Consider the following 26,585-nt stretch of genomic DNA (forward strand, 5'->3'; position numbering starts at 1 on the left):
TTTTTACAAAAACAAAGAAGCATGTTTTATTTCAATCCTGTTGAAGGTGTGAGAGGGATGGAAAACACAAAATAAGGAAAGGGATCTTTTCATATAATACAACATTAAGATCAACTACAAGGAGTAATACTCATTCCACCCCTTCCCCACCAACTCGTCTGTGGGTTCCAAGGCCAGATGAGAACAGAAGGGACAAGAGTTAAGACACTATTGGCACAGACACATGGCCAATGCACCGAAAGATGGAGAGAGAAGAGAATTTCTCAGGGAGCTAGGCCCTGGGCCTCAGTTGCTTCCTAAGTGGAGGGAAAATGAGAAAACTTTGGCTCATCTGAAAGACAGATGAAAGCAGCAGGCAGGCGGTTGTCAAAGATCAGGGTTACACCAGCTGGACTCCAGATCACAGCCCACCGGCTGAAGGGAGTCAGGACATCTATGCCGTCCGTGCCATCTTTGTTTTCTCCTGGACTCCTCCCCTCCTCCTCAGGCTGTTGAGAGCTGGCCTCATTTCCCTCTTCATTTGGAAGGCAGGGGAGCAAGTGCTTATTCTACCCATCCTGCATCTAGGCTCTTCAGCGACTCCTTTCTTGCTCTAAAGAGACAGAAGCCAACTAACAAGGCCGGCTCCCTGGTCAAAGTCGGCTTGCACGAGCCCTTGTGTTGGCACAGCTGCCTCTGCAGAGGTTTCTCTGAGCCCAAGCTCAACAAACTCCCCACACTTGTTCACTCAACTGTGTGCGACATGGACAGAAAGACTTGGTCTCCCTCTAGAGCTGGATTAGCAACCCCATCTTTGGAGATGGGATATGAGAGAGAGGGAGAGAGGGAGAGAGGGAAAGAGGGAGAGAGGGAGGGAGGGAGAGAAAGGTGCTAGCAGGAGGAAGAACTGGGGGCCAGCAAGGCAGTTCACACTAGGCTATAGGTTCAAGCCTATGGACTGTGAGCAGAGCAAGCTAAAGCTCCAGAGAAGGAGGGGCAATTCTGCGGCACGATATGAACAAGTCAAAAATATTTTAGTGGTAACCCTGTAGTTCCCATAGACCACAAGACAAATGCGTCCAAAAAAAAACCAAAAAAAGACTTGAGTGAGTGAGCAGAGTCCAGCCCTCCATCTTAAATCTAAATAAAATTAACTCATTTAGTTAATACTGCTTCAAATACAATCATGAAGACAGATGGAGCTGCTGAAATCCACTAAAACAAAGAATGGGATCAAGCAGCCTGTAACTTTAACCTCAGGCACCTCCCTTTTAAAACACCTGTGAAGACTTGGACTGACACCCAGGTCCACTGTCACCGCTCTTGCCCACGACAATACCCTTCCAGGACAGCCTGAAGAATTAAGACATCTGTTTTAAGCTTAATATGAGGAAGTAACAAAAGGAAAAGCACTGCTTTGGAAAAGCTAGCGGCTAAAGCCGGAAACAAGGTTAAGGCCCTGGTGGTGTCCAGGACTCAAGAGTAGAAGGGGAGAAGGGAGGGGAACAGGCGGTGGGGTGCTGCTGTCCTTTGGCTTCACATCTTTCTCGTGCCTCCCATTCCTCCCAACAGCTCAACGCAGCTATGGGCCTGCCAGAGGGGATGTAATGCCCAGACCAACGTTTTATTGAGCTTATGCAGCTAACAGACTTGTAAACAGTGCCAATTGACAAAGTTTTGCTGAATATTACAGCTGTGTCCACTAAACACACCTCTCTCTGAGATTTAAAAACAAAAAACAAAGTAAACAAATACTGAGAGAGAGAATGAAGAGACACATCTTGAGTCTTCCAGGAAGGCAAAATAAAATGCCACATGGCTTGGTCCCAGGCGGTCACCATGCCTAGAGTGCTGCTGCTATCACCACCGTCTCCCCTCCCTGCCAGCGGCTGGGTAGGGGTGGGGAGCAAGGTCATCGTGGGCATGCTGCAAACACAGCATTTGCTGGTGTTGACACCCTCCTGGGGCTGTGATGGCAGACTGCTGTGTCAGGAGCCCATTTCCTGGGAGTAGCAGAGGGAGCCCAGGTCCTCAAGGCAGCCTGAGATGGCAGCCCACACACCTCAGCAGGGGGACCTCGCCCCTTTTCTCCAGTGCGGTTCAGCATTGAGGTTGTCTATTCCCGGTTGGCGATAAAACCTGAGCTGTTTTCCTCGTAGGTTGCCCCTCCCTTCCCCAACCTGGGGAGTAGTGGAAGAGGGCAGGGGAGGATCACTGAGGGGGCAGGGGGATACCCCGGGGATCGGTGACTTGGCCCTCTTGCAGGTTCTTCACCAGTTGTGCAAGCCAGCGTTTCGTGGTGGTGTCATCTTTTAGCACCTGGGCGAAGGTTGTGTCCTTCAGCTGGTCAGGGAGGCACTGCCTGAGTGCTTCACGTGCCCTACATCAGAAACAAACAAACCAACCAGGGAGACCAACACATAAACCCACATTTTGGGGACAGGGAAGAACCCCTTCTTAGATATATTTATATATACTATATATACATACACACACACAGTATCCTGGGAATCTATGGCTCTGTCAAGTAACATTAAGAAGCTTTTAAAATTCTCTAAAGTTTCTACTACGAAGAGGCTCAGAAATCTTCAGGATCAGTAGTCTGCAAGCATTCTCAAAATGATACCCCCAATGCAGAATTTCAAGAAAAAGCAAAATGGAATAAGATGGTGCAACAGTTTACTTCAATTCAAACTGCTTTCTGATTTATTACAGTAAATGTTGATAAAATACTTATGTTAGAAATAAATGGGTTATAGTAAATGAAATATTTCAAAAATCCGTACAGTAACAGGGGATAGGACCTCACTTATAGTTTCAAAATTTCTATACTAAATTAACATTATTATTACAGAAATTGCTTCACTTTTGTATTTTAAAACCTTAATAAGAGATGAGCAATAAAAACATAACTATGGTAGCAGCATTATCAGTTGAACTTTTAAATGTTTCATTTTCTTTGAAAAGATGACCAGCAGAAAGTCAAATCTGAAAACCTAAAAAAGGCAAATGTTAACTATTTAAAGCACTAGAGTTATTCTAAACAAAGTCATAGCTTTTGTGCTCAGATGTGTTTGCATCATACAAGTAGAATTTTAAACACAGTTTCAAACTTTGGTGAAAACAGGAACCACTGAAGAACAGAACAAAATGCTCAAAAGAACAGGTAGGGCTTAAATAACCTCAGTGACCGGAGACTGTGTTCACATTAAATCAAGCTTTCACTATTCCTAGGAATACAGAAATCACTCCATTATGTGGTTTAGCAGAATCTGAGGAACTGGCTTTCAGCATGAATTATGAATTTGCATAGCAAAAGGTCAAACATTTCTAAAGTACATTATATCTACAATGTATGCTTTCTGACAGGAAGATTATGAACACAGGAAAATAAAATAATTATTTCTAAGGACTTTACAGGAATCAAGGAGAGAACTGGAAACAATTTGAGTCCTCTGGGCTATTTCTTTCTAAGAGATCTTTGAAAGTACACAACTCTTTCTGACCAAGTGGAGTTACAACACAAAGCTGAAACCACAGGAGTAACACATCACAAGGCTTCCCTTGAAATTGTCTGGATTCTCTGGAATTTCAGAATAGCATAGAGATTTACAGTAGAAGATAAAACCCTGATGGATTTTTAAATTCAGCACTTCAAATTTTAAAAGGAATTTAAATTCTATTCTAGATAAATACAGTTGTATTCTTTCCCTGTTCTAAAGATACAGGAGCTATATAGCTATATAGCACTCAAGAGAGTATTTCCCTAAAAAGTCTACAAATCCTGTAAATGTTTACCTGGGATTATCTGAGAGGCGAAGGTAACATCTTACTACATGCTTCAGCAGACGGGCAGAAGGCTCTTTGGATAGTTGCAGGACCATTTTACCCTGGTTCCCCCCAAACAGGGGGAGAGATAGGAAAAAATACACAAAACAAAATAATTCTAATTGACATCAGATCAGACAGTCTGAGAGTCATTATACAAGGTTCCAGAACTGTTATTTCTAGTTAGAAAACAAGCTGCTTAGTGCCAATTGCAAAGGGACTAAGCTGAGCGAGAAGAAATAGTTGCAAAGGGGTAGAAGTGAAAGAACTCACCAAGATCATGGCGACATGGGAGAAACGTTCATATGTCTGACATATATAAGCCAACCCAGTGTCATCTAAGAGAATCTTCTGGAGGATGAATGTGGCAACCTGGAGTAAACAAAATTAATGAAGCCAAAAAGCTGCTCAGACTTGTCTCCCGATCAAATGTTCATTTTCCCAGGCACGACCATCAATCAGAAACCTAAGCAAGCAGAAACTCCTGCACATTATACACAATATACTTTATCATTCCAATATATATACATGATTTTTTTTAAAAAAAGAATTTCTTGTTCACATGCTTTTGATTTTTATTAATATTTGCTTATTTATTTATTTTCATCTTGAAAAGCAGAGAAATCTTCCATCTGCTGGTTCACTTCCCAAATGCCTGAAACAGCCAGGGCTGGGCCAAGCTGAAGCCAGGAGCCTGGAACTCCATCCAGGTCTCCCATGTGGGTGACAGAAACCCAAGTGTTCTGGCTACCAGCTGCTGTCTTTCAGGTGAGTTAGCAGGAAGCTGGATGGGAAGCAGAGTAACCAGATCTCAAAATAGCAACTCTGACATGAGATGTGAGTGCCCCAAATGGCAGCTTAACTGACTGTATCACAATGCCTGCCCAACATACATATTTTTAGTATTTGCACATTACATAGACATAACACGAATTATTTACTTATTGAGATTTCTTTATATTATTTCTAACATTTCAGTATTATGTAGGATGTGTATACATTATTATAGCTATATATTCATGCATTCCTAATTATGTCCTCAGTATTTCTAGGGGTAGAAACACTGAAAAGCACAAACAAAATCTTAAGATCTCAGATTTCCAAAAGTGGCACACAAGGATGTTAGGTGCCCAAATGCTCAGAAAAACTGCATATAAAAGCTCTTCTACCTAAGAACCTAAAATTTATAAATATTCTCCAACATGAACAAAGCTACATCCCACAGCCAAAACAACATCAATGAGACCAACAATCGAGCTTCCCTTGGTGGCTTGGAAAAAAAAAAAAAAAAAAAAAAAAGCCACAATTAACCCCATCCTATCTGATAAGGGAAAAGCAGTGAAGGGGTAAAAACTGCTGTCAGGAAGAGATACACAATTTTAATGGAAGCAAACAGAAATAAAAAGATCAAAAGCTGAGAGTGATAGGAAAACAATGAATGTCAGAATTAGAAGTAAGCATGTGAGGTACAGTTCCATATTTGGAGACACTGAAGACAACAAACAAGTCACGTAATATAAGTCTGTTTATTGGGGCGGGATGAGAACCGGGTTCAGAAGAAAGAGATATATTTAGTGTTAAACTAGATATCCTTTAGAGTGGTAGGGGTTTTTAAACGATCATTTTATCATAATTTCTATTCAAGAGAAAAAAAATTATACAAGGTTCAAAATGCTGAAGAAAGGCGAAAAATTACGCCACGACCACAAATCTGCAGCTCAAGACCCAAACACAATGTAGAATCTGTTAGAGGCACATACCGTTTTAGAAAGTTCACTTCCAGATTCCATAATGCGCAAACACAAAGGAATAATTTCTGTTGTTAATAAAAAGTTGATTACTTCTTGCTCATCTGTTTTTACGAGGGCCCCTAAAGAAAATACAAACAAAATTGTTTCAGACGGGGTTTCCAGTTAAAATTAACTTTGTTCACCTAATGAATTCTGGGAATTTAAATTAACACAAACTGTGGTCTTTATGACAGGGAATCAGATTCCAGTATGTTTAAAAAGAAAAAAAGGTAGGAAAAAAAGTACAAGTTGACTATCAGCTACACTGAAAGATGAGATACCAAATTTGTCAATCATGTCGTCAGCAGCAGTCAATCATCTAAATAACATTATTATCACTCCTGGTAGACAATCTTTTTTTTTTTTTTTCTATTTTAAAGACTTATTTATTTTATTTGAAAGTCAGATTACACAGAGAGAGGTCTTCTATCCATTGTTCACTCCCCAACTGGCTGCAACGGCCGGAGCTGCGCCGATCTGAAGCTAGGAGCCAGGAGCTTCTTCCTGGTCTCCCATGTGGGTACAGGGGCCCAAGGACTTGGGCCATCCTTTATTGTTTTCCCAGACCATAGCAGAGAGCTGGATTGGAAGTGAAGCAGCTGGGTCTTGAATCAGCGCTTCATGCCAGGGTGTTGACCTGCTGTGCCACAGCGCCGGCCCCTTGGTAGACAATCTTAGAATAATATCACCAATCCATTCTGTACTTGTTTTAGGTAAGTGAAGAGAATTCTTCATCAGTATTTTTCTATTTATTTATTTATTTGAGAGGTAGAGTTACAGAAAGTGAGAAGAAGAGACAGAGAGAAAGCCTTCTTTCCGTTGGTTAGCTCTCTAAATAGCCGTAATGGCCGAAGCCAGGAGCTTCTTCCCAGTCTCCCACGTGGGTGCTGGGGCCCAAGCACTTGGGCCATCTTCTACTGCTTTCTCAGGCCATAGCAGAGTTGGACTGGAGGAGGGGCAACTGGGACTAGCACTGGTGCCCATACGGAATGCCAGCGCCGCAGGCGGAGGATTGACTTACTGTGCCATGGCACCGGCCCCTCTTCATCAGTATTAAAGCACATTCCCAGGTAGCAAAGTAACGGTGCCAATTTGGATCTTTTTTCACAATGGGCATAAACACTATTACTCCATAGATAATTGCCCTTTATCCTCCCAAAGAGCACAAACATTGTAGCATACATCCAAGAGAAAAACAATTATAAATGAGAAACAGGGACATACTTGGATCCTGGTTCTACAACAACTTCATCTGTATAATAGCTATTTTCCCTTTGTAGGCCTATGTTTTTGTTTTTCTTAAGATTGATCTATTTATTATTTGAAAGAGTTAGACAGGGAGAGACATCTTCCACTTCCTGGTTCACTCCCCCAAATGCCTGCAACAGCCAGGGAACTCAGTCCAGATCTTCTATGTATGTGGTAGGGACCCACCTACTTGAGTTGATAATCTTCCAGGCTGCACATTAGCTGAAGCTGGAACTGAAGAGCAAAGCTGGGACTCAAAGAGAGCTAGGCACTCTGATATGGGATACAGGCATTCCAGGCAGATTTTTAATTAAAAAAAATATATTCATTTATTTGTCAGGCAGAACAACAGAGACAGAAGAGGAGAGACTTAAGGATCTAAAAACATTTTCTTTTGGCTGGAATTATGTCGATGCTTTAAATCATACATGAGAAACTCTTATAATTAAAAAGCAGAAAAGAATGTATCAGAGTAAGATTTCTAATTACAGCATCATCTGGGGGGAGATGCAAAGCAGTAGCATTTATTTGGAGTATATGACATAGTAGTTGTTCCTTAAAAGGAGAATAAAACATTTCTAACGAAAATGTCATGGAGACACCAAACATTTATAGTTTCTTCATTCATAGTTCATACTCAGAGGTATGGGGACATACACAACATAAAACAATAAGCCACCAAAATAAAGTTGTGTAATCAATCAGTACTTTTGTTTTTTGTTCAGTACCAAAAAACAACAACAACAACAAAAAACAACAAAAAAAAAAACAAAAACAAAAAAAAACAAAACCCTATGAGAAAGACATCAAAGGAAGGAAGGGTGATTTGGAGAGGAAGTCTTCTTGAATGTATTACATGCCAGAAGTGTGAAGATAGTTCTTCAACTCTCCAGGAGTCTGAGATTCTCAAACAACTGATACCTTATTTTCTTGAGTAAAAATTACTTTACACACATCTCTCCTTATAAATAAATGTCTATAGAAATGTTTACTTGGGAATGAAAAAATTTAACTTTGTGTGAAATAGCAGAAGCTAAAGTCTGGAGTTATGGGAGAATTGCTTAGAAGTAAGAATGATCAACCACACTCACACAAAGAAGGACAAAGTTAAGTTCAAATCCAAATTCTTGCTCCTATAATAATATTTGCTGATCAGGTTATTATTTTTTACTCTCTAATTCTGTAAATGTTTCTATATTTTATATGGGATTGAATCCTAGACATTGGGTCTCATAGCTTATTAAAAACATAAGAATGATTCCTTATAAGAGTCAGCATGTTCCTGACACTTATTCATTAGTGAATGACACAATCTCAAAGACAGAAGTTAAAAAAAAGCCCCTAGGGCAAGACTAAAACACCCAAATAGACAGAATGAGGATTTTAGGCTTCCGTAACTTACCAATAACGCCAAGGCTGGTGAGCCGAAGATATTCAAAGGGACGTGTTTTGCTGACAGTGTGCAAAAAGGGATACAAAAAAAGTGGGATGTGTGCTGCAAGAAATGCTGACCTGGAAGAAAAAATAATCCCATTCAGAGTCCAGAGCTGACTTCTAAGGCTCTTGAACATTAAGATTTCCTGGTGGTTAATTCTCTATGGCCTATAGAACATGCCAGAGCAAGGATTTCTTAGGAGAGAATGTTACTGGTCATTGGCTACAATCAATGTCAATCAATGTTGTTCTTCTTTTTAAAGATCTATTTACTTGAAAGGCAGAGTTACAGAGAGGCAGAGGTAGAGAGAGAGGTCTTCCATCTGCTGGTCTACTCCCCAACTGGTCGCAAAGGCTGGAGCTGTGCTGATCCAAAGCCAGGAGCCAGAAACCTCCTCCAGGTCTCCCACGCAGGTGTAGGGGCCCAAGGTCTTGGACCAAACAATGGTTCCTTTTTTTTTTTTTTGACAGGTAGAGTTAGACAGTGAGAAAGAGAGACGGAGAGAAAGGTCTTCCTTCCATTGGTTCACCCCCTAAATGGCTGCCACGGCTGGTGCACAGCGCCAACCCGAAGCCAGGAGCCAGGTGCTCCCTCCTGGTCTCCCATGCAGGTGCAGGGCCCAAGCACTTGGGCCATCCACCACTGCCTTCCCGGACCACAGCAGAGAGGTGGACTGGAAGAGGAGCAACCGGGACAGAACCGGCACCCCAACCAGGACTAAAACCCGGAGTGCCAACACCGCAGGCAGAGGATTAGCCTAGTGAGCCGCAGTGCCGGCACAACCAATGGTTCTTCAACAGGGCGACTTTGCCCCTTACGGAGCATGTGGTACCGTCTGGAAACATTTTAGGCTATCATAACTGAAGGCTACTGAGCGCTATCGGCATCCAGTCTATATTAGGAATGATTAAAAGAACAGGGTTTGAGGAACTGGTTCAAGTCCTGGCAGCTCTGCTTCTAATCCAGCTAGCTCCCTGTTAATGTGCCTGGGAAAGCAGCAGAAGATGGCCTAAATACATGGGCTCTTGCTAGCCACGTCGGAGATTCAGATGGTGCTCCAGGCTCCTGGCTTTGGCCTGGCCCAGCCCTGGCCATTGCAGTCATTAGGGGAGTGAACCAGCAGATCGCAGAGCTCGTCTCTCTGTTTCTCCCTCTGGCATTCAGCCTTTCAAATAAACAGAGTAAGTCTTTTAAAAAAAATACAAAAACACGATTTGCCTTGTAATCAGACTAAGTACTTTTCAATTGATTAACTTAAATATACAACTGTAGATTTTAAGAGTAGGTCATAAATGTTAGTAAGTGCCCAAGAGTCTTCTAAATTACCTCCATCACCTAATTTATGATTTAATATAATATTCACATTGGCCGGCGCCGCGGCTCACTAGGCTAATCCTCCGCCTAGCGGCGCCGGCACACCGGGTTCTAGTCCCGGTCGGGGCGCCGGATTCTGTCCCGGTTGCCCTTCTTCCAGGCCAGCCCTCTGCTGTGGCCAGGGAGTGCAGTGGAGGATGGCCCAGGTGCTTGGGCCCGGCACCCCATGGGAGACCAGGAAAAGCACCTGGCTCCTGGCTCCTGCCATCGGATCAGCGCGGTGCGCCGGCCGCAGCGCGCTGGCCGCGGCGGCCATTGGAGGGTGAACCAACGGCAAAAGGAAGACCTTTCTCTCTGTCTCTCTCTCTCACTGTCCACTCTGCCTGTCAAAAAAAAAAAAAAAAATATATATATATATATAATATTTACAGGTAGCAGGTCAACAAAATAAAGGAGTCATTATCAGATCTGTCTGCTGTGCTTAAATGTGCTTTCTTCATTATGGTTAGAACATTTCAGATACTTCAGTCAACAGGAAAACAGTTTAATCTACTGCTAATATGTTAGGCAACTAATATGGATAACAGTCTATTATTTGTAGTTACATTTTGTAGCAGACTCAATACCTAAGATTTTAAAAATTTTATTCGAAAGGCAGACAGAGATCTCCCATCTACTGGTTCACTCCTCAAATGACCACAATAGCTCGGGGTGAACCAGGCTGAAGCCAAGAGCTGAGAAATCAATCTAGATCTCCCACATGGCTGGCATGGACCCAAGTACTTGAGCCATCATCTGCTGCTTCCCAGGGTGTGCATTAGCAGGAAGCTGGAATTGGCAGTACAGTTTGGTCTCAAACGCGAGCCATCTCAAGCAGTGTCTTAACCATTGTGCCGAATTCTGCACAAAACTTTTAAAATTAATATTTATTTATTTTCATTTATTTTGAAAGGAAGAGAGAGAGAGAGAGAGAGAGAGACAGAGTAAGATTGTTCATCTATCTGCAGGTTCACTTCCCAAATGCCTACAACAGCTGCAGGTGGGCCAGACTATAGCCAGGAGCCCAGAACTCAGTTTAAGTCCTCTGTGTGGGTAGCAGGAACCTAAGTACTCAAGCTATCATGTGCTGCTTCCCAGGACGCACATGAGCAAGAAGCTGGATCAAAAGCACAGCTGGGACTGGAGCCAGGCACTCACATATGGCATGCAGGTGTCCTAAGGGGAATCTCAACCACAGTGAAAATACCTGACTCATCAACACCGCTCTTTCAGCGCACTGCTAGGTATGGGAACAAAGTAAGTTAGAGTCCTAAAGATTCATATCCACACATACACTGTGCACCCCACCGCCTGCCCTCCTCTCATCACACAGCAAAGGGTTAGGACCATATTCAACAGAAACTTCCCCCACTGACTCACATGAAGCATTTACCTGGTTTCTGGGTGTGATGCCACACATTGCAGTAACGCCAGAGCATTGCAAACTCTGTTAGACTGGTGTGCTGTCAAGGTAGGTGGGTTGATAGATGGATAAATATTTACAATTTCCTAAAAAACAGAAATGAGCAGAGAAACAAGAAATAACTAATTAAAAATTAATTGCCACATTGCTAAGGTAAAAAGCAAAAAACCCAAAACCCCCTAATCTTTTTAATTTTTAAAAAATTTATTTACTTGAAAGAGCTACACAGAGAGAGAAGGAAAGGCAGAGAGAGAGGTCTTCCATCTGTTGGTTCACTCCCCAAATGGTTGCAACGGCTGGAGCTGAGCCAATCCAAAGCCAGGAGCCAGGAGCCTCTTCCGGGTCTCTAATGTGGATGCAGGACTTGGGCCATCTTCTATTGCTTTCCCAGGCCATAGCAGAGAGCTGGATCGAAAGTGGACTCGAACCAGTGCTCGTATGGGATGCTAGCACTGCAGGCAGCGGCTTTATCCACCACACCACAGACCCCCTGACCCTCAATCTCTTAATTCCACAGATCCCAACAGAATTGAACCACCAAAGGAGTAGAAATAAATAAACAGGGGCTGGCGTTGTGGTGTATCAAGTAAAGCTGCCACCTGCAATACCAGCATCCCATGTGGGCACCAACTTGAGTCCCAGCTACTCCGCTTCTGATCCAGCTCCCTGCTAAAGGGAAAGCAGAAGATGGCTCAAGTACTTGGGCCCCTGCATCCACGTGGAAGACCCAGAAGAAGCTCCTGGCTCTTGGCTTCAGTCTGGCCCAGCCTGGCCACTGTAGTCATCTGGGGAGTAAACCAACAAATGGAAGATCTCTCCCTCTCTTTCTCTGTAATTCTAACTTTGAAATAAAATAAACCTTAAAAAAGAAAATAAACAATGCTCCTACCCTTTTATTGCAAACATACTTGACTAAATAGTTAAGATAGTTATATGTGTTTTTCTTGGAAGATTTCTATGGTGGCAACTGTGTTTACCTATAATCTCTTCTTATAACTGCTGAGGTATTTGATGGATTCCTAGAGTTTTATAATTTCTCTTTTTGTCAGCAACCTACTTTAAGTTGTAACAATGCAAGCGTGGGCCAATAAGGTGTTAAGTCAACTGTTGTGACTCAAGGAAATTTGAGCTTGGTTAGGCAACAAATGCGTCTAGGGGCCAGCACGGTGGTGTAGTGGGTAAAGCCGCCACCTGCAATGCTGGCATCCCATATGGGCACCAGTTTGAGTCCCAGCTACTCCATTTTTGATCCAGCTCTCTGCGATGGCCTAGGAAAGCAGTAGAAGATGGCTCAAGTCCTTGGGCCCTTGCACCTGCATGGGAGACCTAAAAGCTCCTAGCTCTTGGCTTCATATCGGCACAGCTCGTCTTTGTGGTCAATTGGGAAGTGAGCCAGCAGATGTAAGATACTCACCCCGTCCCGCCTCTCCTTCTCTGTGTAACTCTTTCAAATAAATAAATAAATCTTAGAAACAAAAGAACCATGAGTCTATGACTGAGGACATGTACAAACAGTAGTCTGTCAAAATGTCATGATTTGCTGAACACAATTCCATTTGCTTTTATTTACTTGAGAGGCAGAGAGACAGAGTCCCTATCTGCTGGTTCACTTCTCAAATGTCTGTAACGGCTAGGACTGGGCCAGGGCCAAAGCTGGAGCCAGAATGGAATCGAGGTCTCCTACATGGGTGGCAGGAAGCTAGAGTTAGGAGCTGGAGCTGGAGGTTGAATCTAGGTACTCCAAAGATGTGGGATACGGGCATCTTAACTGCCATGTTAAATGCCTGCTTCCGATTTCATCCATTCAGATTTATTTTATTTATTTGAAAGGCAGAGTTACAGACAAAAAGGGAGAAAGAAATGGAGAGGGACAGGGAGAGAGGGAGGAGAGAGGGGGAGAAGAAGAGACAAGGGAGGGAAAGGGAACAGGAGAGGGAGAGGAGGAGAGAAAGAAAGAATTTTCTATCTGCTGATTCACTCTCCAAATGGCTGCAATGGCCAGGGCTGGGCCAAGTTGAAGTCAGAGCAAGATCTGGGTCTCTGACGCGGCTGCAGGAGCCCAAGCACTTGGGTCATCTTCGACCACTTTTCCAGGCGCATTAGCAGGGAGCTGGATTGGAAGTGGAGCAGCCAGGACTTGAACTGGGTAAGCTAAATGGGATACTGGCGCTGCAGGTGGCGGCTTAACTGGCTGCGTCATAGCACTGGCCCCTCAGTACTCCAAAAGCAATGTTTCTCAGTGTAGTTCTTAGACCATCCACATGAAAACCACTTGGAGGTGGGGGAAATACCTGCTTAAACAGATTTTAGGGCCCACCTCAGACTGACTTAATTGAATCTCTTGGGTAGAATCCAAAAATCTGCAATTAAACATCTTAGGCTTTTCTAAACAGGTTCTTACAAAACCTAATGTTTAAAGAATCACCCTGAAGTCTTCAGAACGATTTGAGCAAAAGTAGCGAAGTACACAGTGTGAGAACAGGACTGAACTGCCATTCATGGACATACACTCACCTGTAAAAGTGCTGCAATAGTACCAAACGAATGCCATAGCATGGGTGCAAGGTCAGGAACAGATTCCCGCTTCTTACTTAGCTCCAGCAAAGCATTTTCCCTTGTCTCCGGACTGGACAACTCATTGATCCACTGATAGATCTTTTCTCTATCCACTTGAGCCAGTGCAGTAGGCACGGGCTTCAGACAAAAACAAAGCAAAAATGAGTTTATTAGAGTCAATGTAAGTCTTATAGTGTAACAATGCTTTAAAGGGAATGTATGTTTCATATAAATACCAGGAGAGTTTTCCTAAATGCCCATATTTGATGTAAACTAATTCAATCTCTTTGGCAGTTAATAGATGAAAACTTAAAATGCACACACTCTTTAATAATTCCATGTTTAGAAATTAATCCTACATTTAGTACATCCCAATTGGGTTGTACTGAAGATATGCCAGAATGTTTACTGCTGGGCTGTTTTAAAGCAGAAAAGTAATAAATACTCATCAATATAGGACTGGTTAAATATGTACTGGTACATTTTTACAATGAATTATTATGTAGTCATTTTATTTAAGAAAAATTTACTTTTTTTTTTTTTTTGACAGGTAGAGTTATAGACAGTGAGAGAAAGAGACAGAGAGAAAGGTCTTCCATCTGTTGGTTCACTCCCCAAATGGCCGCCATGGCTGGCACTGCGCCGATCCAAAGCCAGGATCCAGGTGCTTCTTCCTGGTCTCCCATGCGGGTGGCAGGGACCCAAGCACTTGGGCCATCCTCCACTGCCCTCCCAGGCCATAGCTGGACTGGAATAGGAGTTACTGGGACTAGAACCCAGTGCCCATATGGGATGCTGGCGCCGCAGGCGGAGGATTAATCAAGTGAGCCACGGCGCCGGCCCCAGATTTATTTATTTATTTATTTGAAAAGTAGAGTGATAGAGCAAGTGAGAGACAGAGATCTTCCATCTGCTGGTTTAACCACCAAATGCCAGCAAACACAAGAAGTCAGGAGCCTGAACTCCATGTCACATGAGTGGCAAAGATCAAAGTACTCGGGCCATCATCAGGTGCCTTCACACGTACATCAGCAGGAAGTACTGTATTGGAAGCAGTGTAGCTGGGACTTGAACCAGCATTCTGATATGCCACCTGGGCATTCCAAGAGGCAATTTAACCAGCTGTGCCACAACCACATCGTCTTTTAAAAAAAGAGATTGATTGCAGAGAATGGCCCAAGTCCTTGGTTCCCTGTACCCATGTGGGAGACCTGGATGAAACTCCTGGCTCCTGGTTTCAGCCTGGCCCATCCCCGGTCATGGCAGCAATTTGGAGAGTGAAACAGTGGACAAAAGATCAATCTCTGTCTCTTCTCTCTAATTTTACTTTCAGATAAATAAATAAATCTTTTTTTTTATTAGACAGGCAGAGTTAGACAGTGAGAGAGAGACAGAAAGAAAGGTCTTCCTTCTGTTGGTTCACCCCCTAAATGGCCGCCATGGCCGGCACGCCGTGCCTATCTGAAGCCAGGAGCCAGGTGCTTCCTCCTGGTCTCCCATGTGGGTGCAGGGGTCCAAGCACTTGGGCCATCCTCCACTGCCTTCCCAGGCCACAGCAGAGAGTTGGACTGGAAGAGGAGCTACCAGGACTAGAAACTGGCGCCCATATGGGATGCCAGCGGTACAGGTGGAGGATTAACCAAGTGAGCCACGGCGCCGGCCCCAAATAAATAAATAAATCTTAAAAAAAAAAAAAAAAAAAAAAAGTCGGCCGGCGCCGCGGCTCACTAGGCTAATCCTCCGCCTTGCGGCGCCAGCACACCGGGTTCTAGTCCCGGTTGGGGCACCGGATTCTGTCCCGGTTGCCCCTCTTCCAGGCCAGCTCTCTGCTGTGGCCAGGGAGTGCAGTGGAGGATGGCCTAGGTGCTTGGGCCCTGCACCCCATGGGAGACCAGGAAAAGCACCTGGCTCTTGGCTCCTGCCATCGGATCAGCGCGGTGCGCCGGCCGCAGCGCACCGGCCGCGGCAGCCGTTGGAGGGTGAACCAACAGCAAAGGAAGACCTTTCTCTCTGTCTCTCTCTCTCACTGTCCACTCTGCCTGTCAAAAAAAAAAAAAAAGTCTGCTTATATGTACTGATACTACACTTAAAAAAAAAGATGAACAGCATATAAAATGTTTCCCTTAAAATATGCATTTTAAATTCTTATACATTTATATACAGAATTTCCAGCAGTGCACATAAGAAACATAATGGTAGTTACTTCCATGGATGAGGATCCACACGGGACACTTGGTTTTCCTTTTATACAATAAAACTCTCTACATCATACTTTTTTGAAGTTTATTTATTTCTATTTGTTTGAAAGGTAAAGAGAGAGAGAGACTTTACATCTGCTGGTTCGCTTTCCAAATGCCTGCTACGGCCAGGACTAGGCCAGGCTGAAGCCAGGAACTCTACCAAGGACCCAAGTACTGCTGTATCCTATAACGGATATCAGCAGGATGCTGGAACAGAAGCCAAGGTGGGACTCGATGCCAGGGTCACCAACATGTGGGATGTGGGTGTCATAAGTGGCAGCTTAATAGGCTATCCACAATCCTGCCTCATAAGGTTTTTTTTTTTTTTAATATCCCTATACCCTATCATGGTTCTTTTAAATAATTTATTCATTTGAAAGGCAGAAAGACAGAGATGGATAGACACACAGAGAGATTTCCTGTCCACTGAATCATTCTCCAAATGCCTGCCAGTACACAGGACTGGAACTCATTCTAGGTCTCCCACTTGGGTGACAGGAACCCAACTACTTGAGGCATTACCAGTTGGTACCCAGGATACGCATTAGCAGAAAGCAGAATTGGAAGTAGAGCAAGGACATGAAATCAGCACCCCAACATGTGATACAGATGTCCCAAGTGCGATCTTTAAAAACCATTACGCCAAAAGCCCACCCCTATAATAGCTTCTGAAATAAAAAGTTTTTTTTTTTTTTAAAGATTTTTATTAATTTATTTCAGAGGCAGAGTTACAGATAGTGAGAGGGAGAGAAAGAGGTCTTCCATCCACTGGTTCACTCTTCAAATGGCCGCACAGCTGGAGCTGTGCCAATCCAAACCCAGGAGCCAGGAGCTCTTCTGGGTCTTCCCTGTGGGTGCAGGGGCCCAAGCACTGGGTCATCTTCTACTACTTTCCCAGGCCACAGTAGAGAGCTAGATCAGAAGAGGGGCAGCTGGGACTAGAACCAGTGCCCATATGGGATGCCTGCACTACAGGCAGAGGATTAACCTATTGAGCCACAGTGCCAGTCCCAAAGTTATGGTTTTCTCACCTATTACAAGTCTCTTCCAATTAACTTTTAACATTCTTCCCATTGGAGCAGAAAACCTATACAATTTGGAAAAGCTGGTGGCCGGCTCAGTGGCGTAGCAGGTTAAATTGCCACCTACAGTGCTGGCATCCCATATGGGTGCTGGTTCAGGTGCTGCTCTTCTTCCCTACTACTGTGCTGGAAAACCAGTGGAAGATGGTCCAAGTGCTTGGGCCCCTGTACCCATGTGGGAGACCTGGATGAACTGGCTCCTGGCTCCGGTCTAGCCCAGCCCTGGCCATTGTGGCCATTTGGGCAGTGAACCAGCTGATGGAAGACTTCTCTGACTCTCCCTCTCTGCCTTTCAAATAAACAAACAAATCTTTAAATCTGGAAAAGTCCTATCTCCTAATGATTTGTATATATACTCTACCTATATCTCCTTGACAACCATTTATTACTTCCTCAAGTTAAAGCTATACAGATTCAGAAAATATATTATGCTAAAGAATTGCAATATTCTCCCCAAATTTGTGCATTTCTATAATTCTACAGGCTCGTCAAACGGACTTGTGACTTTGGTTAAGCTCCTTAAATAGTCTTATCTGGAAAATAAGATGGCAGACTAGAAAAATGATTATGATTGCTACCTCTGAGCTCTAAATTTCTAACGAATTCACAGCGATTTCTATGTCTATGTCCAGTATTTTTTCATTTTTAACTCCCTCAAACCATGAAGAATAAGAGAATGAGTAGATAGAAAAAAAAGATCTAAAAATGCAGATGAGATCAGTGATGGTGACAGAAGTTAATCTGCAGGTATTCCCCAGAATGAAGTTGCTTTTCTAACTATACTACAGTGCCTCACAGAATTTACAAGTTCCCACTACACCTTGGTGTGACAGAATGACGACTTACCACTGCACACGTGGAAGGACAAGAAACAAAACGAACTGTCTTTACTGAAGAACAGAATAAAGCATAAGATGGACTTTCAGGTGGACTCCAATTTACTCTCCCCAACCTGAATAATGGCTTTCTATAAATGGAAGCTTGATTATAAGCTTTTAGCCTGATGCTTATCATTTTAACTGCCTGAGAGAAAGAACCACAAGAGGCCCTGCTAAATGGACTAAAATACTGCACAGCTTAAGCCCTTCCTAAGTGCCTTACGGTAAGTTGCTAAAAGCTGTTTTGTAACTCCCATCGGTGACGCTCCTCAAGGAGTCACCGGCTTCAAAGCAAAAATATGACAGAAGGCTTCCTATGGCTTTCCGCCTACCCCACCAGCAAAGCAGTACTATCCAAGCACCTACCCTTTCCATCCTGTTACAGAGAGGCCCTCAAGCTAAAGACTACAATGATTTTCGGAAATATCATTCCTGTCAGAAGGTGGGGTATATTTATTTATAGTGTTCTACCATCTTAAACGTTTAGGGCAAGGAGGGGCTGGCACTGTGGCGCAATGGGTTAAGGCCCTGGCATGAAGCGCCGGCATACCATATGGACGCCGGTTCGAGATCTGGCTGCTTCACTTCCAATCCAGCTCCCTGCTATGGCCTGGGAAAGCAGTGGAAGATGGCCAAGGTTCTTGGGCCCCTGCACCTGCATGGGAAGACCCAGAGGAAGCTCCTGGCTTTGGATCGTAGCAGCTCCAGCTGTTGTGGCCAACTGGGGAGTGAACCAGTGGATGGAAGACTTCTCTCTCTCTGCCTCTCCTTCTCTGTGTAACTCTTACTTTCAAATAAATAATAAATCTTAAAAAAAAAAAATAGTGGGGGTAGGGATCCTCCTTTTTGTCATCCTGTTGATTTATCACCCTCTTATTTAACAGAAGTAGGTAGCAAATCAACTATCTACCTGCCATGAGATGAATAAAATTACTTTTTAAAATAAAAATGGGAGCTAACACACAGCGCTTAATCTATCAGGTCATGTCTTTTTTTTTTTTTAATTTATTTATTTATCTGAGTTACACAGAGAGAGGAGAGGCAGAGAGAGAGAGAGAAAGAGAAAGAGAGAGAGAGACAGAGATCTTCCATCTGCTGGTTCACTTCCCAGTTGGCCGCAATGGCCGGAGTTTTGCTGATCGGAAGCCAGGAGCCAGGAATTTCCTCCGGGTCTCCCACATGGGTGCAGGAGCCCAAGGACTTGGGCCATCTTCCACTGCTTTCCCAAGCCACAGCAGAGAGCTGGTTCAGAGGTTGAGCAGCCAGCTCTCGAACTGGCATCCATATGGGATGCCTGCATGTCAGGCCAAGACATTAACCCACTGCGCCACAGCACCGGCCCCTCAGGTCGTGTCTTAAATATTTATTGTTATCACCTTATAGATGAAAAAACTGAGTTACATACTGATTTCTGTTACCAGATGATAGTGCAAATATTCTGGACATCTTTCCTAGATAAAACAGCAAACCACTACTCTAGTGGCCCACTAGATCTTGATGGTAATAAATATTAAAAATGTTACCTTGCTCACCTTCAGCACCCACAAGCTATTTAGACTCACCTTTAGAAAAACAGAAGAATCTGAAAATCTATCTTTCTAAAAGGGGTAGGAAATGAAAGAGCTAGGGTAGGTGAGAGAAAAAATTGTGCTGAAATTTTTTTTTAAAAAGTGTGTTTTTAAAGGCAGAATGATAGGGAAGGAGGGAGATCTTCAATCCACTGGTTCACTTCCCAAAGGGCAGCAATAGGCAAGGCTGGATCAGGCTAAAGTCAAGAGCCAAGAACTCCACCTTGGTTTCCCATATAGGTGCAGCAGCCCAAGTACTCAGGCCATCTTCCACTGCTTTCATTTGTACATTACCAGGGAGCTAGATCAGAAGCAGAGCTGCTGGTGTTATAAGGAGTGGCTTAACCTACTATGCCACAACACCAAGTCCACATCATGTATATATATATATATATATGTATATGCATATATACACACACATATATACGTATATATATACGTATACACACACACATATATATATACACACATACATACACACACACATATATGTATGTATATAAAAGATTTATTTATTTATTTGAAAGTCAGAGTTACAGAGACAGAGGGGAGAGAAGGGGAGAGAGAGGTCTTCCATTCACTTTTTTTTTTTTAGACAGGCAGAGTGGACAGTGAGAGAGAGAGACAGAGACAAAGGTCTTCCTTTGCCGTTGGTTCACTCTCCAATGGCTGCCGCACCGTGCTGATCCGATGGCAGGAGCCGGGTACTTATCCTGGTCTCCCATGGGGTGCAGAGCCCAAGCACTTGGGCCATCCTCCACTGCACTCCCTGGCCACAGCAGAGAGCCGGCCTGGAAGGGGGGCAACCGGGACAGAATCCAGCGCCCCGACCGGGACTAGAACCCGGTGTGCTGGCGCCGCAAGGCGGAGGATTAGCCTAGTGAGCCGCGGCGCTGGCCTCATTCACTTTTCACTCCCCAGGCAGCCACAGTGGCCAAAGCTGAGCCAGGAGCTTCATTCAGGACTGCCACATAGGTGACAGGGGCCCAAGCAGTTGAGCCATCTTCCACTGCTTTCCTCAGGCCATTAGCAGGGAGCTGGATCAGAAGTAGAACAGCTAGGACATGAACTGGCACCCACATGGGATGCTGGTGGTACAGGGAATGGCTTTACACACTACGCCACAATGCTGGCTTCTGTGTTGCACTTTTTAAAAAATCTGGTTTAATAATCACAAGGTGTTTATTATCCTCATTTAAAAACTGGTAAAACTATCAGTAGACAAGAGCAGGCAGATTTCCTCCTCATCCCATTCTGTATTTAAAGATACTTTGCAAGCTTCCCAGCTCAGATGCTACAATTGTTTTGTTAATATATTTCTGATGCTGTGGATCTAGTAGCATATAGTGATCATTGGTAGATAAGCAAATTCACCAATGACTTGTATATTAGAGATGACATTAACTTAGGCCGGCGCTGCGGCTCACTAGGTTAATCCTCCGCCTAGCGGCACTGGCACACCAGGTTCTAGTCCTGGTCGGGGCGCTGGATTCTGTCCCGGTTGCCCCTCTTCCAGGCCAGCTCTCTGCTGTGGCCCGGGAGTGCAGTGGAGGATGGCCCAAGTGCTTGGGCCCTGCACCTGCATGGGAGACCAGGAGAAGCACCTGGCTCCTGGCTTTGGATCAGCGCGATGCGCCGGCCGCAGCCGCCATTGGAGGGTGAACCAACAGCAAAGGAAGACCTCTCTCTCTGTCTCTCTCTCACTGTCCACTCTGCCTGTCCAAAAAAAAAAAAAAAAAAAAAAAAAAAAAGAGACATTAACTTACAAACAGTAATGGGTAGGTGTCCTGGTGCAGCCGGGACTTGAACCGGTGCCATTTTGGGATGCTGGCACTGCAGGTGGCGATTTTACCCACTCGGCCACAGTGCCAGCCCCACAAGCCTCAATTTTTAAAAGAATGACAGAGAAAGAGATATCTGCTATCCACTGGTTCACTCCCCAAATGGTCCTAACAGCAAGGCACCAGAAAATCCATCCGGATCTCCCACAAGGGTAGCAGGAACTCAAGTACTAAGTCAGTATCTGCTGATACTCAGGCACATTAGCAAGAAGCTGGAAAGCAGAGCAGCTGTGTCTCAAACCATTACTCCAAAGTGGCAACTTAACCCACTATGCCACACCTGCTTCTCAAGCCCCAATTTCATCATTGCTCAATAGGGAGAACAACATTAAATAATCACTAGTCTGTCACTTAGAACTAAATAATTTCTAAGATTTTAGAGGAGACTGAGACTGGTGATCATTTAAGAGGCTCTTTTTTGAAAAAAAAAAAAAAATCACTTTTATTGAGGTATAATTTGCATACAAATAACCCCTTGTAAGTGTACATTTTGAAGCCAGCACTGTGGCATGGGGGGTTAAGCCTCTCTCACTGTCCACTCTGTCAAAAAAAAAAAAAAGTAGATGATGTTCCAAGTACTTCTTGAGTCCCTGTATCCACGTTGGAGACCTGCAAGCTTCTGGCTCCTGGCTTCAGTCTGGCCCAGCCCTGGCTGTTGTGGTCATCTGGGGAGTGAACCAGCGGATGGAAGATCTCTAACTCTGCCTTTCAAATAAATCTTTTCTTTTTTTTTTTTAAAGTGAGTCATCACTAGTTAATTCCAAGTATCATAAACATAGAGTATTAATAGTTGGCCTTTTATCTCTTAAATGTCTTAACAATGTGAAAGATATTTAGAAGTTATTTTAAATAAAACGCACATCTATCATAAATGGGAAATAAACTTATTTCCCATGAATCTTTAGAAATTGATGTTGATAGCTTTATTAAACAGAAAACAATGAAATTATAATATATAACTTACTTAAGGGTCACAACAGTTGTTTTCCTACCATGAATATCTAACAGTAAATAAAGAATGGGATTATTCTCCTATTCTAAGAGGAAACAGGTTTTCCTATAGAGATTATTTTCCCAAGTCTAGAGATAGCTCATCGTGGCTTAGGGTAACAAATTAATAATGACATTCAAAGAAAACACACTTAAAGAGATATAGAAAAATCTTCCATCCACTGGTTCACTCCCTAAATGCCTGATAGCCAGGGCTCGACTAGGAGCTAGGAGCTCAGACTAGGTCTTCCATATGGGCAGCAGGGACCCAAATACTGGACTCATCACTCGTTTTCTCCCAGGACGCACATTAGCACAAAGCTGAACTGGAAGCAGAGTAGCCGGATTTGAACCAGGCACTCCAATATGGGATGTGGGTGTCCCAAGTCACAACTTAACTGCTGCACCACACGTTCATCCCAAAAGACATACTTGTATTAATTACTCACAATTTTATAAGAGGTAAAATTTTTTTTTTCAAAATAATTTTAAAAGATTTATTTGAAAGGCAAAGTTAAGAGACTGAGAGACAGAGATCTTCATCTCCTGGTTCAATCCCCAAGTGGCTCTAACGGTTGGCATTGAGCCAGGAGCTTCTTCCAGGTCTCCCACATGGGTGGCAAGGGCCTAACGGATGCAGACTATCTTATGCTGCTTTCTCCAGGGCATCAGCAGGAAGCTGGATTGGAAGTGGAGCAGCCTGGACTCAAATTGGTGCCCATATAGGATGCCAGCATTGCAGGCAATGGTTTTACTTGCCATATCACAATGCCAGCCCCCAAAATAATTTTTAAAAATGGAAGTGGGGCCAGTGTTGTGGTCAAGCAGGTAAAACTGCTGCTCACAATGCTAGCATCCAACACTGGCATGCCAGTTCCAGCTTACCAGTTGCTCTACTTCCAATCTAGTTCCCTGCTAATGTGGTGGAAAAGCACAAGATGGTCCAAGGACTTGGGTCCCTGCTGCCCACGTGGGAGATGCAGATGGTTTCTGGCTCCTAGCTTTTTCCCTGGCCTAGCCCCAGCTGTTGGGGCCATTTGGGGAGTGAGTCAGTGGATGGAAGATCTCTCTGCCTCTGTCTTCCCCTTTTTATACCTCTGCCTTTCAAACAACAATTAAAAAAATTTAATGAATAAATATTGACATGGACAAGCAAAGAAAAGTTAGGCAAATTGGGAGGCTCGGGTGGAGACACCGAATTAGATCCATTAGAGCTGCAATGAGGAAACTTTCCTACATCATTTGGATATTTATAACATCAGTCATGGGTTACAGAAATTATTGATTTAAGAACTAGCCTGCTGTGGATTTACTGAATTTCAAGTCCCACTGGCAGTTGCTTTGGCCTTGTACAGGCTGGAGGCCAAACATTGCTCACCCCTGCTTTAGAGTGTACAGTGCTCTGTTTACCCAAGAGGAGGATTCTGGGAGTCCACCACAACTTTAAGGAGATATGACTAATGATGCTGTTGGCTAGGTAGAAAGTGAGAGAAAGACAAGAGTTTAAGGATGCTAGAATTGATGGTAAGATTTACTGTAAAACATTTTAAATTTTTAAAAAGATTATTTATGTATTTACTTTTATTTCAAAGGCAGAGTGACAGAGCAAGAGAGGGAGAGAGAAAGGGAGAGGGAGAGAGAAAGTGCCCTTCTATCTGCTGGTTTACTACCCAAATGGCTGCAACCAAGGGGAGGGGTATGGGTGTAACAGGAGCTGGTTCTAGCCCAGACTAGAAGCCCAGGATTCCATTAAGGACAGGGGCCCAAGTACATGGGCCATCTTCAGCTGCTGTCCCAGGTGCATTGCAATATCAAGGAGCTGGATTGGAAGCAGAGCAGCTCAAACAAGCAGTCGGGACTCATAGGGGATGTCAACATCACAGGTGGCAGTTTACTGCTGGGTCACAACACTGGCCCCTGGACATTTTTGAAAAGTGCATATAAAATACATCTCCTAACGGCTGACCTTTGGCTGTTTCAGTAGTCTAACATTCATTACAAAGACTATGGCAATGTGAAGAACTGTAGTTCTGTTCATCTGAAGCTACCTCCATGGTCCTTTACTGAAGCAGAAATTAAAGAGTGCCAAGGCTGAAGTTTGGGACCAAGTTATTAAATCAGTGAGTCAATCACTAAGGACTTTGTTATTTTATTTTGTAACATTATCTATTTATTTATTTGAAAGCGCATCAAATGGCTACAGCGTTTCAGGAGGCTCAGGGGCGAGTGCCTTGGTAGCAAAGGTAAGATTGCTGGAGAAGGCTCGATCAGGTTTTGAGAGCTGGGCGAGCCAAGCTTAGAATTTCCTTTGTTCTTCCTGCCTCGCCTCTACCAGCAGCATCCTCATTTTGCTTCTTCTTGAATTAACACATACAACTTGGAAAAAGGAACAAAAAAGCTAGGGAAGCTGCCATCACCGGAGAGATATTAAAGCTGTCTCTGCACGGTTACACTGAGAGGCACAGTGACCGAAGACTGATACCACTGGCCCTGGCAATGACAGGCTGAGATCAAACCTCACGAGGCAATGCCTTTCCATAGCTCAGTCATGTGCAGCTTCAATTTTCACTTTCTATATTTAGAGTTAAGGCAATTTTTGGTGTTTTCCAGATCTTGGCAATTTCAGTACCTTACTCTCCTTAAATTGCATCCCGTTAGTGAAACGGAGAAAGTGGACTTGGCCTTCAGAGCAGTGTATTCAAATCAAATGATACTCTTTTTTCCCACTGTGGCTAGGCATTCTCAGTGGTCAAACCCACTCAGCTGTATCTTCCAATCAGCAATGTGTTTGAGTCCTGGCCCCGGGGAAATCATGTACACAAGACCACATGTCCCTACCCCTCAGGAGGGAGACCGCCAACATTCGAGAGGCACACACCGACTACACTCTGGGATCGGTGCCGTGAAGGCTGCTCCAGCAAGAGAAGAGTTAAGAGCTACAAACCGCTTTGAATGGGGAGGAGGTGGTGTGAGGGGGGCAGATTCAGGTGCAGACCCGAGGGAAGAGGAATCAGTTGCACTCACATCCAGTGTGTGTGCGCGCGCGCGTGTGTGTGTGTGTAAGGAGGGAGAGGTACGAAGGAAGGGCATTTCAGGCAGACCATAAAGTGCATCCTGGCGCGGCAGAGAGCGGGTGGAAGGGTTAGGGAACCTGCCAGCACAGCTGGCGCTGAAGCAGCAAGCGACACAAACTAAGGCTGTAAACGTGGGTAAGGACCAAGGACCACATCCCACAAGGCCTTGAAGGCCGTGGCAAGGAGCCTGGACCTGATCTCCATGCAACGGGAAGCCCTGGGCTCATCTCAGACCGGAGAACTGCGCGACCCGCTTGTCTCGTTAAAACATCATGCTTGTAAAACGAGATGCGCGAAAAGAGGTTTTAAACGTTAAGTCGGACGCAGTAACGAAGCCCTTCTCTAGGCCCCGGCTTTTCCCTACGTAAAGCAAGCGGCGTGCGCCAGAAATCATCTCCTTCCCGCTGCCATGTGCCCAGGCGGCGAGTCCCGAGGGCGCGGGCCGGAGCCGAGAGCCCCAGGCGGTCCCCGCATTGCCGCCGGAGCCCTGAAACCGCCGCTGGGCGCACTCATCAATGAATGGCCGGCCCCGGCCGCGAGGGAGGCGCTCGGCGCGCGGGAGCAGGCCCCGATGCCGACACGGAACGCGAGGAGCCGCGCGGGAGGCCGAGAGAGGCGTCCGGCGAGGACAGCGGAGGCCGGCTCCGCCACAAGCCAGGGCCTCGCGGGCTGCGGGCGGAAAGAGCCGGGCTCCGAGGCGGACCCGGTGTGCTAGGAGGGGAGGCCGAGCGCGGGGCTCCGAGAAGGGTTCCGGCTCCAGGCCGGGCGGCTCCAGGCACTCACCGCAGCCGTCGCCAGGCTGTGCATGTTGGGAGCGGCCGCCGCTCTCCTTCCTCCGCCAGACGCGCCTGACCCCCCGTCTCGGTTTCAACGCCTCTGCCGCTGAAGATGAGCCGCCATCCGCCTCCGGCTCGCTCCGCCCCCTCCGCAGCCCCTTGACCTCTTACCTCTGACCCCGCCCACACAACCTCTTCCCGCCTCCCGGCCCTCGGCCGAGTTAACAGTCCCAGAGTCTGTCCTTTGCCCCTTAAATTTCAGGACTAGAAGGTCGTCCGCGACCCACTAGTCCCCGCACCCCTCGGCATCGGGCAGGTATCTTCAGAGAGGGGAGTGAACTCTGACCCTCCTCCGGAGGCCAGTGAAGGGCGGGAAAAGCCGGGCGTCCCTCCAGAACAAGTATTGCGCATGCCCGACTGGGCTGAGAAGAAGGGAATGGTGGGAGAACGGAATGAAGCGAAGTGAAGGTGCGCGTGCGTAGTACGGTCACGGCAGGGGCGGGGCCATTGGCCTAGGCCGCGTT

At 45.0% G+C, this 26,585-nt stretch overlaps 2 protein-coding genes across 4 annotated transcripts in view; one reads left to right on the forward strand and one right to left on the reverse strand.

Moving 5' to 3' along the window:
* On the reverse strand, positions 1–26,541 carry CNOT9 (CCR4-NOT transcription complex subunit 9). Of its 2 annotated transcripts, none has more exons than XM_002712476.6 (8): positions 26,069–26,511; positions 13,571–13,750; positions 11,027–11,142; positions 8,248–8,357; positions 5,568–5,677; positions 4,081–4,179; positions 3,778–3,869; positions 1–2,359 (listed from the first exon to the last, which is right to left on the reverse strand). In XM_002712476.6, exons 1-8 carry the CDS (start codon positions 26,090–26,092, stop codon positions 2,191–2,193), a joined length of 900 nt encoding a protein of 299 aa, XP_002712522.1. In that variant the 5' UTR covers positions 26,093–26,511; the 3' UTR covers positions 1–2,190. The 2 variants fall into 2 exon arrangements, with proteins under 2 accessions (XP_002712522.1, XP_008257369.1); XM_008259147.5 differs by lacking the exon at positions 1–2,359 and adding an exon at positions 2,642–2,975 and having other exon boundaries at positions 26,069–26,541.
* Positions 26,391–26,585, forward strand: part of USP37 (ubiquitin specific peptidase 37) — a 94,914-nt gene continuing 94,719 nt past the window's right edge. For both annotated transcript variants that reach the window (XM_089329852.1, XM_051848162.3), the window contains exon 1: positions 26,391–26,529. The gene's annotated coding sequence lies outside the window, so the exon portion shown is untranslated. The remainder of the gene's footprint in view (positions 26,530–26,585) is intronic.

The sequence above is a fragment of the Oryctolagus cuniculus genome, chromosome 3 (assembly GCF_051225735.1).
Source record: "Oryctolagus cuniculus isolate XC-2025 breed Fujian yellow rabbit chromosome 3, ASM5122573v1, whole genome shotgun sequence".
In the NCBI taxonomy this organism is placed as follows: Eukaryota; Metazoa; Chordata; class Mammalia; order Lagomorpha; family Leporidae; genus Oryctolagus; species Oryctolagus cuniculus.